General features: G+C 36.2%; 1 protein-coding gene across 9 annotated transcripts in view; it reads left to right on the top strand.

Moving 5' to 3' along the window:
• Positions 1–18,893, top strand: part of PPHLN1 (periphilin 1) — a 142,974-nt gene that overhangs the window by 69,975 nt on the left and 54,106 nt on the right. For all 9 annotated transcript variants that reach the window (XM_079938491.1, XM_079938488.1, XM_079938486.1 and 6 more), the window contains one exon: positions 8,609–8,728. In XM_079938491.1, the coding sequence (XP_079794617.1) occupies positions 8,609–8,728 (120 nt within the window). The remainder of the gene's footprint in view (positions 1–8,608; positions 8,729–18,893) is intronic.

Here is an 18,893-nt window from a genome sequence, read left to right as displayed (position 1 = left end):
GGAAACACAAAGTAAATGAGATGGATTGTATAGTACAGGTGCTTTTATTCTTTACTGTCACACCTAACGGGGGTAATTTGCTGCATTGAAAGCTTGAGTTTCAAGTAACCATAACTTAAAAGTTGCCTCCAGAGTAAATGAGCAGTTTTCTCATAGAATTATTTCCACAGGTTATGCTAAAATTAGTATTTACTGATCCCCTTCTCATCTTGACCATAGCCGAGTGGGAATGAATATCCAGATGAGGCATATTTGAGAGACTGTGCTTTTATTTTGGAAGTGGGGTCATAGGCAGAGACCTAACATTTATTGTATAATGACTTGATTCTATGTGCTATATTATATATTTTCTTCTGTTATTAGTTCATATAAAAATTCTATGATGTAGTAAGTGTATATTTCCATTTTATATAACAGGCTCAGAAGTTAAATAATTTTCTCAAATTATTTCACTGATGAATTCTCCCAAACGTTTAAGAATACCTGTACTTCTCAAACTTCCAAAAGATAGAAGAGGATTGAACACTTCCAAACTTGTTTTATGAACCTAGAATTATCCTGACACCAAAACCAGACAAGGACATTACAAGAAAAGAAAACTACAGGCCAGTATCTCTGATGAAGATAGATGCAAAAATCCTCATCCAAATGTTAGCAAACCAAATTCATAAGCACATTAAATGGATCGTATACCATGATCGAGTGGGATTTATTCCAGGCATGCTAGCACACATGGTTCAGTATCTGCAGATCAATTAGTGTGATACACCACATTAATAAAGTAAAGGATAAAAATCATATGATCATCTCAGTAGATGATGAGAAAATTTAACATCCATTTATGATAAAAACTCAACAAAGGGGACATAGAGGGAATATGCCTCAACGAAATAAAGGCTATATATGTCAAGCCAACAGCCAACATCATTCTCAATGGCAAAGAGCTGAAAGCATTTCCTCTAGGATCAGGAACAAGCAAGGATGCCCACTCTCACCAGTTTTATTCAACATAGTATTGGAAGTACTAGCCAGAGCAATTAGGCAAGAAAAAGAAATAAAAAGCACCCAAACTGGAAAGGAAGAAGTAAAACTGTCACTATTTGTGGATAACATGATTTTATATGTAGAAAACCCTAAAAAGAAATAAAAGCAAAAATAAACAAATGGGAGCTAATTAAACTTAAAAGCTTTTGCAAAACAAAGGAAACCATTGATAAAATAAAAAGACAACCTACAAAATGGGAGAAGATATTTTCAAATGATAGGACCAACAAGGGATTAATATCCAAAATATATAAATAGTTCATACAACTCAATATCAAAGAAGAGGCAGAAGACCTGAATAGGCATTTTTCCAAAGAAGACATACAGATGGCTAGCAGGCATATGAAAAAATGCTCAACATTGCTGATTATTAGAGAAATGTGAATCAAAACCACAATGAGATATCACCTCACACACCCAGGAGGACTGTCATCAAAAAGTGTACAAATAACAAATGTTGGCGAGGATATGGAGAAAAGGGAACCCTAGTGTGCTCTTGGTGGGAATGTAAATTGGAGAACAGTATGGGGATTCCCCCCCCCAAAAAAAAAATTAGAACTATCCTATCATCCAGCAAGCCACTTCTAGTTATGTATGCAAAGGAATTGAAAACAGGGTGAACACATGGCAGCTCTGAGAGTGCAAGGAAGCTCTGCACCCCTTCACTTAACCTTGCCTAAGCATCTTTTATCATAAACTGCCTCCTATTGGCCACAAAACTCAGCCCACGTGTCAACACTGGGAGTTTGGTGTCCATCTGCCATGATGCTTCAGTATGCACGTATGACCACTGCTCATACTGCTCTCATAAGGAGAGCAGCCAAGATGGCAAGGTAGAAAGACCCTGAGCTCATCTCCTCTCAGGAGCACACCAAAATCAGTTTCCTGCAGAGCAACCATCAGTGAAAAAGAGTGGGACCTACCAGAAAAGATATACAACTAAAGACATAAAGAAGGAAACACAACGAGACAGGTAGGAGGGATGGACTCACAGTATAATCATATCCCATACCCCCCAGGTGGGCAGCCCACAAATTAGAGGATAATTATATTGCAGAAGTTCTTCCACAGGAGTGAGAGTTCAGAGCCCCATGTCAGGCTCCCCAGCCTGGGGTTCTGACACCAGGAATACAAGCCGCCAGAGCGTTTGGCTTTGAAGGCCAGCAGGGCTTAATTGCAGGAGCCCCACAGAGTGGGGGAAATAGAGACTTCATTCTTAAAGGGCACACACAAAATCCCACGTGCAGTGGGACCCAGGGCAAAAGCAGTAATTTGATAGGAGCCTGGACAAGACCCACCTACTGGTCTTGGAGAGTCTTCTGGAGAGGCAGGGAGCAGCTGCGGCTCACCCTGGAGACATGGACACTGGTGGCAGACATATTAGGGAACGCTCAAACACATGAACACTGTTGCTGGCTGCTGTCATCTTGGCTCATTAGCACCAAGACCTGGCCCCACTCAGCAACCTGTAGGGATCAGTGCTGGGCTGCCTCAGGTCAAACAACTAACTGGGCGGGGACACAACCCCATCCATCAACAGACAGCCTGCCTAAAGACTTCCTGACCTCTAGACGCACCCCTGGACACAGCCCTACCCACCAAAGGGCCAAGACCCAGCTCTAACCACCAGAGGACAGGCACCAGCCCTTCCTGCCAGGAAGCCTACACTAGCCTCTAGACCAGCCTCACCCACCAGCAGAAGCAAGCCAGACCCTACCCTGGGACCAGCTGTGCCGTGGCCCTGACCACTAGCGGGCCAACACAACCTTCGGGACACCCCAGACTCCATACCCAACTGTTTCAGGAACTTGCCTCTCCCCTACTCCAGTAATCTGAAATGAGCTCTGGGATCCCTGGCCCTGCAGCCGGACTCCAGGAAGCAGTTCTGCTTGCCAGTAGTCCGGCACTAACCCCGGATCTGGCTTCACCTGCCAGTGTGGGCAACAGCTCTAGAGTTTTTGAGACCCTGACTCTGCCCACCAGTGAGCCAGCACTAGCTCTGGGGCCCCCGAGGGTTCTGCAACCAGCCACCTTGTGACCAGGCCCCACTAAACAGTAGCCAGCAGCATCTTCACAAGGCAGGGCCTGGCAACCAACTGGACTAGGGGGCAGCCAACTGGACTAGGGGCCAACCAAGCCTACCAGACTACCCACGTAGTTAGCCCACCATGACAGGAGGACCCACACAGCCCTTTTAGGGGGAACGCCTAGAGCATATAGCTTAGGTGATGAGGGGCGGGGGGAGTGTACTGCTAGGACACAACGGATCTCCTACAGAAGGCTACTTCTCCAATGTGGAGAAACATAACCTACCTACCACATACATAAAAATACAAAGAGCAGCTTAGACAAAATGAGGCAGCAGAGGACTATGTTCTAGAAAGGAACAAGCTATAACCCCAGAAGAAGAACTAAGTGAAGATAGGCAGTCTACATGTAAGAGTTCAGAGTAATGATCATAAAGATGATCAAAGAACTTGGGAGGAGAATGGATGCACAGAGTGAGAAGTTTTTAACAAAGAGGAAATATAAAGAACAGCAGAGGTGAAGAATACAATAACTGAAATAAAAAATATGCTAGAATGAATCAATAGTAGACTAAATGATACAGAAGAACAGATCAGTGAGCTGGAAGAGAGAGTAGTGGAAATCACTGCCACTGAATAGAAAAAAAAGAATGAAGAAATTAGGACAGTTTAAGAGACCTCTGGGACAACATGAAGCACACTAATATTCACATTATAGGGGTCTCGGAAGGAGAAGAGAGAGAGAAAAGGGAAGAGAACGTATTTGAAGACATAATAGCTGAAAACGTCCTTAATCTGGAAAAGGAAACAGTTACCCAAGTCCAGGAAGCGCAGAGAGCCCTGTTCCGGATTAACCCAAAGAGGAACCTGCTGAGACACATAGTAATCAAAATGACACAAATTAAAGATAAAGTGAGTATTAAAAGCAGCAAGGGGAATGCAACAAATAACATACAAGGGAACTCCCATAAAACTATCAGCTGATTTTTCAGCAGAAACTCTGCAGGCCAGAGGGTAGTGGCACGGTATATTTAAAGTGATGAAAGGGAAAAACCTGTGACCAAGAATACTTTACCCAGCAAGGCTCTCAGTCAGGTTTGATTTAAAATCAAAAGGTTTACAGACAAGCAAAAGCTAAAAGAATTCAGCACCACCAAACCAGCTTTACAACAAATGGTAAAGGAACTTCTCTAGGTGAAAAAGAAAAGGCCACAACAAGAATACAAGAAAATTATGAAATGAAAAAGCTTACCAGTAAAGGCAAACGTACTATAAAGGTAGGAAATCATCTACACACAAAGCTAGTAAGGAGGTTAAAAGACAGAAGTAGTAAAACCATCTGTATCCACAATAAGCAGTGAAGGGATACACAAAACAATTAGATGTAAAATAAGATAAAGACAGTAATCGTGAGGGGAGGAGGGTACAAATGCAAGGTTTTAAAAATGCATTTGAAATTAAGAGATCAGCAACTTAATATACAGTTATACAGAAACCTCATGGTAACCACAAACCAAAAATCTATAATATATATACACACAAAAAAGAAAAAGGAATCCAAACATAATACTAAGATTAGTCATCACAAGAGATGAGAAAAAATGAAGAAAGGGGGGGAAAAGGTCTACCAAAATGGCAATAAGAACATACATATTGCTAATTCCCTTAAGTGTAAACAGACTAAATGCTCCAACCAAAGACATAGAGTGGCTTCATGGATACAATAACAAGACTCATATATATGGTGTCTACAAAAGACTCACTTCAGATCTAGAGATACATACAGACTGAAAGGAAGGGCATGAAGAAAGATATTCCATACAAATGGAAATCAAAAGAAAGCTATATAAGTATAACAGTACTTATATCAGACAAAATAGACTTTAAATAAAGACTGTCACAAGAGACAAAGAAGGACACTACATAATGATCAAAGGGTCAATCCAAGAAGAAGATATAACAGTTGTAAATATATATGCACCCAACATTGGAGCACCTCAATGTATAAGGCAAATATTAACAGACATAAAAGGAGAAATCAATAGTAACACAATAATAGGAGGGGAGTTTAACACCCCACTTATTACATCAGTGGACAGATCATCTAGACAGAAAATCAATAAGGAGACATAGGCCTTAAATAACACATTAGACTAAATGGACTTAATTAATTTATAGAGAGCATTCTATCCAGAAAGCAGCAGAATGCATATTCTTTTCAAGTGCACGTGGAACTTTCTCCAGGATAGATGACTTGCTAGGCCACAAAACAAGCCTTGGTAAATTTAAGAAAATTGAAATCGTATCAGACATCTTTTCTGACCACAAGGCTATGAGAGTAGAAATCAACTACAAGGGAAAAACCTGCAAAAAACACAAACACATTGGAGGCAAAACAGTATGCTACTAAACAACCAATGGATCACTAAAGAAATCAAAGGAAATGAAAACAGTATTTCAAGGAGATATCTGCATTTTTTTTTGGTGGGGGGAATTGAACCTGGCCCATGGCAGTGAAAACCTTGAATCCTAACCACTAGGCCACCAGGGAACTCCCCTGCATTTCTGTGTTCATTGCAGCATTATTCACTGTAGCCAAGATGTGGAAACAACCTAACCTGCCCTCAATGAATGGATAAAGAAAATATTGTATACATACATGATGGAATATTATTCGACCATGAAAAAGGTGAACATCTTACCATTTGTGACAAAATGGATGGACCTTGAGGGCATTATGCTAAGTGAAATAAGCCAGACAGAGAAAGACAAGTATTCTATGATCCTGATGACATGTGGAATCTAAAAAAGTCAAATTCACAGAAAGAAGGGTTGTTACCAGAGTCTGGGGGACAGGAGAAAAGGGGAGATGTTGGTCAAAGATTATGAACTTGAAGCTATAATATGAATGAGTTCTGGGTATCTAATATATAGCATAGTTATTATAGTTAATAATACTCTCCTGTATAATTGAAATTTGCTAAGAGATCTTTGATGTTCTCACCACAAAAAAGAAATGGTAATTATGTGACATGATGCAGGTGTTAGCTAATGCTAAGGTTGTGATTATTTTGCAATTTAAAAAAAGTGGGTATATATCTCCATTTTATGGAAAAGGCTTAGATGTTAAATAATTTTCTCAAGGACATAGCCAGTTTTCACTGCATCATTCTTCTCAGTCCTTCCTTCTCAGCATCTGAAAACGTGTTGAAAAGGTGCATCGTTCTAATCCTCAAAACTTAAAACTTTGGGGTGTTTCTGAGGTTCTCTTCACCAACCTCACACTGTTTCTCTTTCCATAACTGTTGTTACTTCTATTCTCGTCTTTCTTCACTTCTTTTTGTTTTCTGTCTTTGGTATGTTTGGCTTTTCTGTAAGAAAAGATATCACCTGGTGGTCTGTGCTGGTGTTCAGTGGGCAGCTGCTTCTCTGCCTCAAATGGAAAAAAGAAAAGGTGTCTTTGTGACAACTTGTGTCTTTGGAGCTTTCCCAGAAGTCAGGATGCTAGAATGCTGGATTTTGAATAGGAAAGATTGATTGGATTTTTTGGTTCTTTCTTATCATATCAAGGGTGCTTTACCCATCTGAAACACTGGCTTGGTTTTGTTTGTTTTTTTTTTTCCCCTAGCTAGAAATGAATGAAGAGTAAATAATACTTACCCATCTAAGTCACTATGAATATTTAAATTATGATATTTGAAATATCTATTTCCCTTGAACTATAATGTGGTGTGAATATGTTATAGCATAGGACTTTGTGGTACGTGATGAAAATATATTTTAACCATCAAATCCAACCCTAATGGATTTTAGATATTTTCATCTGACAGTTTATTTTAGATGTTTGCATTTTTGTCTTAGAATGGAATTAGAATTTCAGAATTTTAGATCTATAATCATTTTATATATTGGGGAAGTATAGCTTCCTGTGTCCTCTTCCCAGGGTTACATGCTAGCTTTATTACCTAGATTTCCTGATATGGTGGAGGACTTTTTCTTTGAAACATTATGGTTACTGTCATGTAGGAATAGTTTTTCAGTTTATTTTCTGCTGTTAGAAGTCAGTTTCAAATGAGAGTTTTTTAAGTGTACAGAGTTAATGATGGTTGAATAGAAGGATTCAGTTATAAAAGATTTTGCTTCCTTCTTTACTAGAGATAATTTATAATGTTTTGTTTTGTTTTTGCTCTAACTTTCTCTTCAAAACAGGTACCAAAGAAAAGTGAGGTGTACATTTAAAAAAATATTTTTGTTTGTGTTTCTTATTTTTAAAAAAACTTTTTAACCTTATTACTAAGTAATAGTAAAGGTATTGCTTATATCTTTTTAACCTTATGTATGGGTAGGGCTTTGGAATAAGATATTGAGACTTACTCAGTGGCCATGGAAATACTCCATGTAGATACACTGTGATTATCTTCTAGTAAATATTATGGATGGCAAACCAGTTTTTTGGTAAATTGAATTGAAGGTGGTCAAGGGCCTTACTCATCTAGAAGACCTAGTTTTAAGTTCCAGCTCAGCATTTATTGGTAACTGTGTACAAATCACTAACCTTTTGGCATTCAGTTTTTTGGTTTATAAGTTGGGGGTGATAAAGTCTAGCCACCTTCATGGAATTCCATTTAATTAAAATACCTTTTTTTGGTTTGCATGTGTAAGCGCTTTATAAATGATAGTGTACCATAACATGGGGATTTTTACTGACACTGTCATCCAGAGGAGGTATATTTAGAATCAATGATGTGACTTTATAGAAGTAAGAGATGGAGACAAAATTAAAGTACCAGGCGTTATGCTAGATGCTTTCAGGTCTGTTACTTCCCTTGATTCTCACAACTACCTTAAGAGTGAATATAATATTATTAATCCCTGTTTTGTAAATAAGAAAATGAAGGCTCACAGTGTCATAAGTGATGTATATAAAATCATCTACCCTCACTAGTGATGAAATGGCTATTCAAACCCAGCTTTGTCTGTAACTCCAAATCCTATACTTTGTTTAGTATTGTATGTGGTTGGAGAAGGGAAGTAGTGATAGTATCAAAAAATGAAATTTAAGTGTATACATTTCGTGTAAAGAGTAGGATTTATATAAACTATTACAAAGTATAAAATAGCATATCTGGACTTTTCTGTTTCATTAATTAGAAATTTACCTTGATGAAATTTTGGCGTTGGTTATTTCATTGAATATAATTAAAGATACAAAGTTGAAATCAGTATAATGGCTTGTATATTCTAAATAATATTTAGTATATTAGCTGTCAGTGTTTTTTGTTTCGTTCCTTAGATGAATTTCTAAAGCTTTATATAAATGAAAGTAGGAGTCAGATTTAGTCTATATGTCCCCCCAAAATTGCAACTTAATGAAATTCTGTGTTGAATATTTTTGAAAAAGCGAAGAACGTACTTGTTCTCTTTATAAATTTGAAGGCTTAAATGATTTCATGTGTAAGTGGGGTATACTTCTTGATGTATTTGAAATTTAAAAGCCCTTGAGAACTGTAACAGAACCATTCTTTTGTTTTTATTAGGTGTTAGATAAACCCAGTCGGCTAACGGAAAAGGAACTTGCTGAGGCTGCAAGCAAGTGGGCTGCTGAAAAGCTAGAGAAGGCAGATGAAAGTAACTTACCTGAAATTTCTGAGTATGAGGTAAGGCAAAATTTCTTCTTTATGTTTCACATCTGAGAGTTTTGCCTGGATTTTAAATTATTGATGAAAATTTTAGTTTGTTCTAGTGTTTTAAAGTATATTTGGGGAAAATGTCCTCATGGATTATTAAATTTTACCACACACAATAATAGAATGAATATGAATGACTCTGAATTCAGTAATTACACTATGTCTGAATGTCTCTAGTAGTTTAGAAGTGTAAGAATAGTATAAATATGGAGTATAAGGAAAATGCAGTATTTATATCCTTCTTTTGTGAGCTTTTAAAAGTATTTCTAGAAATCATGCTAAGCCACTAGTCATAAATCAGTGAATTCAGAACAAAAATCTAATTAAACCTTGGATCTTGGGCTATATTTATATTGCATGTTATATTCTATGCAAATTATCTCATAAATATTCCAAGAAATGCAATTATGCATTGTTTGGTCTACCTGTACTTTTTGATGAGTCTTGAGTACTAAAAAATGAGAACATTTTTGGGTCCACAGAATACTCTTTATAGAATGTTTTCATTAAAATATTTGAAAATGAACTGAAAAATTTCTCTATAACCTGTAATAGAGGGAAATACAGATATTTTGTGGGCCAAGTTAAGCTTCTAGATTTAGAATTTGTTACTAGAGGAATTATTTTGACCTGGCAGAGAATATAAAAATCTCTGTACGATGACAAATTATGTATATTCGGAGGAGATTTCTCACTTTACAATATATTTTTGGTTGCCTTTTAAGGAAGGTCCTTTGATAAAACAGATCAAGCATTAGAGTTCGATGTACAAATTGTATACCTACATACATCTTAATACACTATGAAAAGATCCTTTCCAAAGTAACTAATGTACACTGCTCATAGAAAGTACAAACCAGTACAAACCCTATCAGTACTCAGAAATAGAGCCTTTCTTTTTTAAAATGCTGATCTGTCATTTAGCTATCAGTTCTTAAATAGGTCAAGATTTCCTTGTTACTGTAGCTATAATAATAGATATTTATGCGTATTTTCAAGTAAAGATATAAATATATCAAGCTGTCCTTCTTTGGTACCTTTCTAGCACTATTTAAAAGCATGAACAATACACTAATACATTAATAGGGTCAGTTTGCCTATTTTCCTTAATAATTTAGAATAATGGTTTTTATATTAATAATAGAAATATGTGCTTTAAAATTGCTAATTTGGACAGCTGATAATTTTTCTCAGAGTACTTAAACCAAAAACTTCCAAAAATACTTAATTTTTTGTTTCCTAAATACTATATCTTCAATTAGCAAAGCTTTATTAAGATATATTCTTTCTCCTCCCTCGTCATTTTTGATATCTCTTAATTAAAAAAAAAATCTCATTATCCACCTTTTCCAGATTTTAAATATTCTATTTATAATCTTTTTTCATTGCTTGACTGGATTTTGACTCTGAATAGTCAGTGACATTGGGTCTAGAAAGACTTTTTTTCAGGCTTCTTGTTTTTTCTCTAAAATATGCCCAGAATTTGCTAGGTTTTGAATTAATGAGAAGTCAGTAATCCTAAAAATCTATATGTGGGTCATAGGTCAGACATGATTTTTTGTTGGACCAAAGGCAGGGTGAGAACATACTTGAGTATGTTTGTTAGTTGGTGTACATCATGAGTGTTGAGCAGCATTATCAGTCTCGTAGCATCTAAATGTTCTTCAAGTTACATTGATACTTTTCCATACTGGAGATAAAGCAGTTGAGAAATTCTTAACGATACTCTGTCTTTTGGGCACAGATAGTCACATTTGTTCTTGGGTAGTTTTTAAATAGTTGCTCATTTCAGTGATCTATGTTTTATGAGAAATAAACTTTTTGAGAATTTTGACTTTGGTTCTATAAACTCCTTTCTGATTTGAAAGAATAAGGTGGAAGGAAAAAAGGACTTTGATGCTGTGGAAGAGTTTGGCATAGTGCTGTGTGTGTGTGTGTGTTTAAATCTAATTGTGGCAATCTTTATATTAGCTGTTGAATAGAGAGGAGATTAAATATTTAAGTTTCCAGTTTATCTTCTCTTGCTGTCATCAATATAGTTTTAAGCAATTTGGTTGGGAGACCATGTAGTTTATAGAGAGTCCAGTGAAATTGAAGGTAAATTCAGTGATATGTTTAAATATTCAGGAATATTATAGTTCATTCTTCTGTAACAGTTTGCATACATTAACCTTTTGGACTCTTAATAGAGAATTTCCCAAAGTATTTGATAGAATGATAATTCTGAAGGGTCTTAGTGGTCTGAGGAAGAACAAAAAAGATTCTGTTAGCCCCCTTACATTTGGGAAATGCTAGATTTAAAAGAGGTAGGTTGATTTTGGCACTTCAGCACTTTTCAGAGATTTTAATATGTTAATATGCTCATCAGTGGTCTGTGACAGGAGGATGAATAATAAAGTTTGCATAATTTATCAAATTTTTGGCTTGAATTGTTTTTTCACAGTGCTAATTTTAGGATTAGTGTTTCAAGGCATGTATTTTCAGAAAATAATACTATACTGGCTTTCTCATAGTTTATTTAAATTCACTAAATATTCATTCTGTGTCTGTTTGTGTCAAACACTGCATTAGAGACACCATCTTAGCTTTCAAAGAGCTTGCAGTCAAGTTTGGTAGAGATATAATTTACTATCTGTAAATATATGGCCATGAGAGTTTTGCTTTTGGCTATCAAAATGAAAAGCAAATTATTCAGAGATGATTAGAATGTCGCAGTAGAGCAGGTTGTTGCTTCTTGCTGCAGAAGAAAATTTTTAAATGTTTCTTATTTCAATGTGAAAATGTGAATTATGTTGTTTCCATGTATCAGGTGTTATTTTCCGCTTACCCTGTCCCTAGTGAAGTATGCCCAACTTCCATGGCCCTCTTTCAAATTCAGATCCATTCAGTGAAATCAATAGTGCTCGAGATAATAAGACTCAATATCTTTCTTGATTCCACTTTTCTTCCTTTCCTGTTGTAAAGTTTTTTGCCACTATTTCACTGATGACCTTATATTGCCTTTATTAAAAATTTCTTTTACTTGTCTAGTTATTTAGATAGATAGATAGATAGATAGATAGAATGTATCTCATGTCTTGTTTTCCCTCCAGTACCTTGGATAATATATATCTAATGAACTAAACTAAATTTAATTACTAATAAGCTCTTTTTTTCCAGTTTTACTGAAATGTAATTGACATACAGCACTGTATAAGTTTAAGGTGTACAGCATAATGAATTGACTTATATATATTGTGAAATGATTATCACAGTAAGTTTAGTTAATATCCATTGTCTCATATAAACACCACAAAAAAGAAAAATATTTTTTTCCTTGTGATGAGAACTCTTAGGATTTACTCTCTTGTCAACTTTCAAATACACCATACAGCATTGTTAACTATAAACACCATGTTGTACATTACGTCCTCAGTACTTATTTATCTTATAACTGGAAGTTTGTACCTTTTGACCACCTTCATCCAATTCCCACCCCACTACTCCCCAGCCTCACCTCTGGTAACCATGGATATGATCTCTTTTTCTATGAGTTTTTAAAACAATTCCATATATAAGTGAGATCATACAGTTTTTGTCTCTCTCTGTCTGGCTTATATCACTTACCATGATGCCCTCAAGGTCCATCCATGTTGTTGCAAATGGCAGAATTTCTTTTTCTTTTATGGCTGAATAATATTTTATTGTGCATGTAACTTCTTTGTCTGTGTATCAGTTGATTGATACTTAGGTTGCTTCTGTATCTTGGCTATTGTAAATTATGCAGCTATGAACATTGGGGTGCATGTACGTTTTCGAGTTAGTGTTTTCATTTTCTTCAAATATATACCCAGATGTGGAATTGCTGGATCATATGGTAGTTCTCTTTTTAATTTTTTGAGGAATCTCATACTGTTTTCTGTAGCGGCTGTACCAATTCACAATCCCACCAACAGTGCACAAAGGTTCCCTTTTCTCCACATCCTCCCAGCATTTGTTACATCTTGTCCTTTTGAGGCTGGTCATTCTAAGAGGTGTGAGGTGATATTTCATTGTGGTGTTGATTTGCATTTCCCTAATGATTAGTGATGTTGAGCACCTTTTCATGTACCTGTAGGCCATTCATATATCTTCTTTGGAAAAATTTATATTCAGGTCCTTTGCCCATTTTTTAATCGTATTATTTGGTTTTGTGTGGGTTTTTTTTTTTTTTTTTTGCTATTGAGTTGTATGAGTTCTTTATTTTGGATATTAACTCTTTGTCCACATATATGATTTGCAAATATTTTTTTCCCATTCTATAGTTTTTCTTTCATTTTGTTAATCATTTCTTTTGCTGTGCAGAAGGTTCATAGTTTGATATAATATCACTTATTTTTTATTTTGTTGCTTGTGTTTTAGATGTCATATCTAAAAAATCATTGCCAAGACCCATATCAAGGAACTCTCTTTCCTGTTTTCTTGTAGGAGTTTTATGGTTTCCAGTCTTACATTTAAGTCTTTAGTGCATTTTGAGTTAATTTTTGTGAATAGTGTATGTTAGGGCTCTAGTTTCCTTCTTTGACATGTGAGTAACCTGCTTTCTTCAGCACCATTTATTGGAGAAACTTTCTTTTCTCCTTTGAGTATTCTGGCCTCCTCTGTGAAATATTAGTTGGCCATATATGCATGGGTTTATTTCAGGACTTTCAGTTCTGTTCCATTTGGCCTATGTGTCTCTTTTTATGCTGGTATCATACTGTTTTGATTACTGTAGCTAATGAGCTCTTTTAGTGTCAATTCAAGTTATTTCTCTCTTCGTTACTTGCCTTTTATTTTCCCAAAACTCATCTACTCTGATGTGTTTATTATGCTCATCAATTTATATTTTTGTATGTAGGTCTAGAATTATGATGAAGCTTGAAGTTCCTATTTTGAGTGTGTTTTAATAACTTTTTGTTTTGTTTGTTTTGCATTGACCTAAGATGGAATCTAGTGGCAGAATTATTTTGACCGTGGGGTAGTCAGAACACAGTATAAATAATCTTTCTTGACATCATCTGAAATGAACTGTTGTCTGTCTAGTGTTAGAAACCATATACTGATATTGTGATTTATTTCTTAAATTATTTTTTATTGTAGTATAATACATATAACATAAAACTTCCATCTTAACTGGTTTGTTTTTTTTTTTACGTTCCACATCACTTTTATTGCACAGTGGATAGAAAATAAAACAATCTTTTTTTAAAAGGATACTTATACCAAACAACCATGGGGAGTACAGGGATATACATTCCCAAATGCAAAGAGGAAAAAGGAGACAGTTAACATGACTTTTTCCAGAAGCCAGAATGAGCCCCAGAGTTTTGCCACAGTAAGACTAGTGGTACATAGTTTGATATGGTCACATTTAGCCAGTTTATTGGTATAGTGTCAGCAGTTGGGAAAAAAAGAACTACGCAGTGGAGACCTGAATGCTCAAAGAACCATTAGGTGGCAGTAGGGACACAGGTATCTTTTTTTTTTTTATATACAGCAGGTTCTTATTAGTTATCCATTTTGTACATACTAGTGTCTACATGTCAATCCCAATCTCCCAATTCATCCCACCATCACACACCCCGCCCCCACCGCTTTCCCCCTTGGGGTCCATACGTTTGTTTTGTACATCTGTGTCTCAATTTCTGCCCTGCAAAACCAGTTCATCTGTACCATTTTTCGAGGTTACATATATGCGTTAATATACGATATTTGTTTTTCTCTTTCTGACTTACTTCACTCTGTATGACAGTCTCTAGATTCATCCACGTCTCTACAAATGACCCAATTTTGTTCCTTTTTATGGCTGAGTAATATTCCATTGCATATATATACCACATCTTCTTTATCCATTCGTCTGTCGATGGGCATTTAGGTTGCTTCCATGACCTGGCTATTGTAAATAGTGCTGCAGTGAAAACTGGGGGAGCATGTGTCTTTTTGAATTATGGTTTTCTCTGGGTATATATGCCCAGTAGTGGGATTGCTGGGTCATACGGTAATTCTAGTTTTAGTTTTTTAAGGAACCTCCATACTGTTCTCCATAGTGGCTGTATCAATTTACATTCCCACCAACAGTGCAAGAGGGTTCCCTTTTCTCCACACCCTCTCAAGCATTTGTTGTTTGTAGATTTTCTGATGATGCCCATTCTAACTGGTGTGAGGTGATACCTCATTGTAGTTTTGATTTGCATTTCTCTAATGATTAGTGATGTTGAGCAGCTTTTCATGTTCTTCTTGGCCATCTGTATGTCTTCTTTGGAGAAATGTCTATTTACGTCTTCTGCCCATTTTTGGATTGGCTTGTTTGTTTTTTTAATATTGAGCTGCATGAGCTATTTATATATTTTGGAGATTAATCCTTTGTCCGTTAATTCGTTTGCAAATACTTTCTCCCATTCTGAGGGTTGTCTTTTCGTCTTGTTTATGGTTTCCTTTGCTGTGCAAAAGCTTTGGTTTCGTTAGGTCCCATTTGTTTATTTTTGTTTTTATTTCCATTACTCTAGGAGGTGGATCCAAAAAGATCTGGCTGTGATTTATGTCAAAGAGTGTTATTCCTGTGTTTTCCTCTAAGAGTTTTATAGTGTTCAGTCTTACATTTAGGTCTCTAATCCATTTTGAGTTTATTTTTGTGTATGGTACTAGGGAGTGTTCTAATTTCATTCTTTTACATGTAGCTGTCCAGCTTTCCCAGCACCACTTACTGTAGAGACTGTCTTTTCTCTTGTATATCCTTGCCTCCTTTGTCATAGATGAGTTGAGCATAGGTGCATGGGTTTATCTCTGGGCTTTCTATCCTGTTCCATTGATCTATATTTCTGTTTTTGTACCAGTACCATACTCTCTTGATTACTGTAGCTTTGTAGTATAGTCTGAAGTCAGGGAGTCTGATTCCTCCAGCTCCATTTTTCTCCCTCAAGACTGCTTTGGCTATTTGGGGTCTTTTGTGTCTCCATACAAATTTTAAGATTTTTTGTTCTAGTTCTGTAAAATATGTCATTGGTAATTTGCTAGGGATTGCATTGAATCTGTAGATTGCTTTGGGTAGTATAGTCATTTTCACAATGTTGATTCTTCCAATCCAAGAACGTGGTATATCTCTCCATCTGTTGGTATCATCTTTAATTTTCTTAATCAGTGTCTTATAGTTTTCTGCATACAGGTCTTTTGTCTCCCTAGGTAGGTTTATTCCTAGGTATTTTAATCTTTTTGTTGCAATGGTAAATGGGAGTGTTTCCTTAATTTCTCTTTCAGATTTTTCATCATTAGTGTATAGGAATGCAAGTGATTTCTGTGCAATAATTTTTTATCCTGCAACTTTACCAAATTCATTGATTAGCTCTAGTAGTTTTCTGGTGGCATCTTTAGGATTCTCTATGTATAGTATCATGTCATCTGCAATCAGTGACAGTTTCACTTCTTCTTTTCCAATTTGTATTCCTTTTATTTCTTTTTCTTCTCTGATTGCCGTGGCTAGGACTTCCAAAACTATGTTGAATAATAGTGGTGAGAGTGGACATCCTTGTCTCGTTCCTGATCTTAGAGGAAATGCTTTCAGTTTTTCACCATTGAGAATGATGTTTGCTGTGGGTTTGTCGTATGTGGCCTTTACTATGTTGAAGTAGGTTCCCTTTGTGCCCACCTTTTGGAGAGTTCTAATCATAAATCGGTGTTGAATTTTGTCAGAAGCTTTTTCTGCATCTATTGAGATGATCATATGGTTTTTCTCCTTCAATTTGTTAATATGGTGTATCACATTGATTGCTTTGCCTATATTGAAGAATCCTTGCATCCCTGGGATAAATCCCACTTGATCGTGGTGTGTGATCCTTTTAATGTGTTGTTGGATTCTATTTACTAGTATTTTGTTGAGGATTTTTGCATCTATATTCATCAGTGATATTGGTGTGTAATTTTCTTTTTTTGTGGTATCTTTGTCTGGTTTTGGCATCAGGGTGATTGTGGCCTCATAGAATGAGTTTGGGAGTGTTCCTTCCTCTGCAATTTTTTGAAAGAGTTTGAGAAGGATGGGTGTTAGCTCTTCTCTAAACGTTTGATAGAATTCACCTATGAAGCCATCTGGTCCTGGACTTTTGTTTGTTGGAAGATTTTTTTTTTTTTTTTTTTTGCAGTATGCGGGCCTCTCACCGTCGTGGCCTCTCCCGTTGCGGAGCACAGGCTCTGGACGCACAGGCTCAGCGGCCATGGCTCACGGGCCCAGCTGCTCCGCGGCATGTGGGATCTTCCTGGACCGGGGCACGAACCCGCGTCCCCTGCATCGGCAGGCGGACTCTCAACCACTGCGCCACCAGGGAAGCCCTGTTGGAAGATTTTTAATCACAGTTTCAATTTCATTACTTGTGATTGGTCTGTTCACATTTTCTATTTCTTCCTGGTTCAGTCTTGGAAGGTTATACCTTTCTAAAAATTTGTCCATTTCTTCCAGGTTATCCATTTTATGGGCATAGAGTTGCTTGTAGTAGTCTCTTCGGATGCTTTGTATTTCTGCGGTGTCTGTTGTAACTTCTCCTTTTTCATTTCTAATTTTATTGATTTGAGTCCTCTCCCTCTTTTTCTTGATGAGTCTGGCTAATGGTTTATCAATTTTGTTTATCTTCTCCAAGAACCAGCTTTTAGTTTTATTGAGCTTTACTATTGTTTTCTTGGTTTCTATTTCATTTATTTCTCCTCTGATCTTGATGATTTCTTTCCTTCTGCTAACTTCGGGTTTTGTTTGTTCTTCTTTCTCTAGTTCCTTTAGGTGTAAGTTTAGATTGTTTATGTGAGATTTTTCTTGTTTCTTGAGGTAGGATTGTATTGCTATAAACTTCCTTCTTAGAACTGCTTTTGCTGCATCCTATAGGTTTTGGATTGTCATGTTTTCATTGTCATTTGTCTGTAGGTATTTTTTGATTTCCTCTTTGATTTCTTTAGTGATCTCTTGGTTATTTAATAACGTATTGTTTAGCCTCCTTGTGTTTGTGTTTGTATTTTTTACGTTTTTTTCCCCGTAATTGATTTCTAACCTCATAGCGTTGTGGTCAGAAAAGATGCTTGATACGATTTCAGTTTTCTTAAATTTACTGAGGCTTGATTTGTGACCCAAGATGTGATCTATCATGGAGAATGTTCTGTGTGCACCTGAGAAGAAAGTGTAATCTGCTGTTTTTGGATGGAATGTCCTATAAATATCAATTAAATCTATCTGGTCTATTGTGTCATTTAAGGCTCATCTTAACCATTTTAAGTGTATAGTTCAGTGGTATTAAATACATTCACATTATTATGCACATCACCACCCTCCATCCCCTTAACTCTTTTCACCTGTAAAACTGAAACTCTACACCAATTAAACAACAACTCTCCAAAGCAATTTTATCAGTTTATTCTCTCCCTCCCTCAGTCCCTGGCAACCACTATTATGCTTTCTGTCATTATGATTTTAACTACTTTAAGTACTTAAGTGGAATCATATAGTATTTTTTTTGTGTGACTGGCTTATTTCATTATGCATAGTGTCTTCTAGTTTCATCCATGTAGTAGCATATTGTAGAATTTCCTGTTTCTTTTAAAAGGCTGAGTAATATTCCACTGTGTATGTGTGTACTATATTGTGTGTGTGTGTGTGTGTGTGTGTGTGTTAAATGCTTTATATTATTTAGAATTCCTTAGTGGATTTTTAAATAGGTTTAAAAGATACTTTAGTGATATTTTGGGAAATTGATTGGGGTTTTTGGATGGGCTAGGAGTACATTCTTTTTTTAAAAATTTTTTTACAGTTAAGTCCTTGTTGGTTATCTATTTTAAGTATAGCAGTGTGTGTGTGTACTGCATTTTGTTTTCTTTTCATTGGTATGTTGTGTTTTCATTTTCATTCATCTCTAAGTATTTCTTACTTTCCCTTGTGATTTTTCTTTGTTTGTTTAAAAGTGCATTAATTTCCAGAATTTTGTGAATTTTCCAGATTTTTCTTTTTAAATCTGTTGAGACTTAATATGTGCCCCAATACAGGGAAATGTTCCATGTGCACTTGAGAAGAATGTATACTCTGTTGAAGTTTGGTGGATTGTTCTGTATATGTCTGTTAGATGTAGTTAGTGTATTGTGTTGCTTAAGCCCACTATTCCCTTACTTA

This window comes from Stenella coeruleoalba (genome assembly GCF_951394435.1).
Source record: "Stenella coeruleoalba genome assembly, chromosome: 11".
In the NCBI taxonomy this organism is placed as follows: Eukaryota; Metazoa; Chordata; class Mammalia; order Artiodactyla; family Delphinidae; genus Stenella; species Stenella coeruleoalba.
Note: the sequence above shows the minus strand (reverse complement) of the source record. Positions and strands in the feature narration are given on the sequence as shown.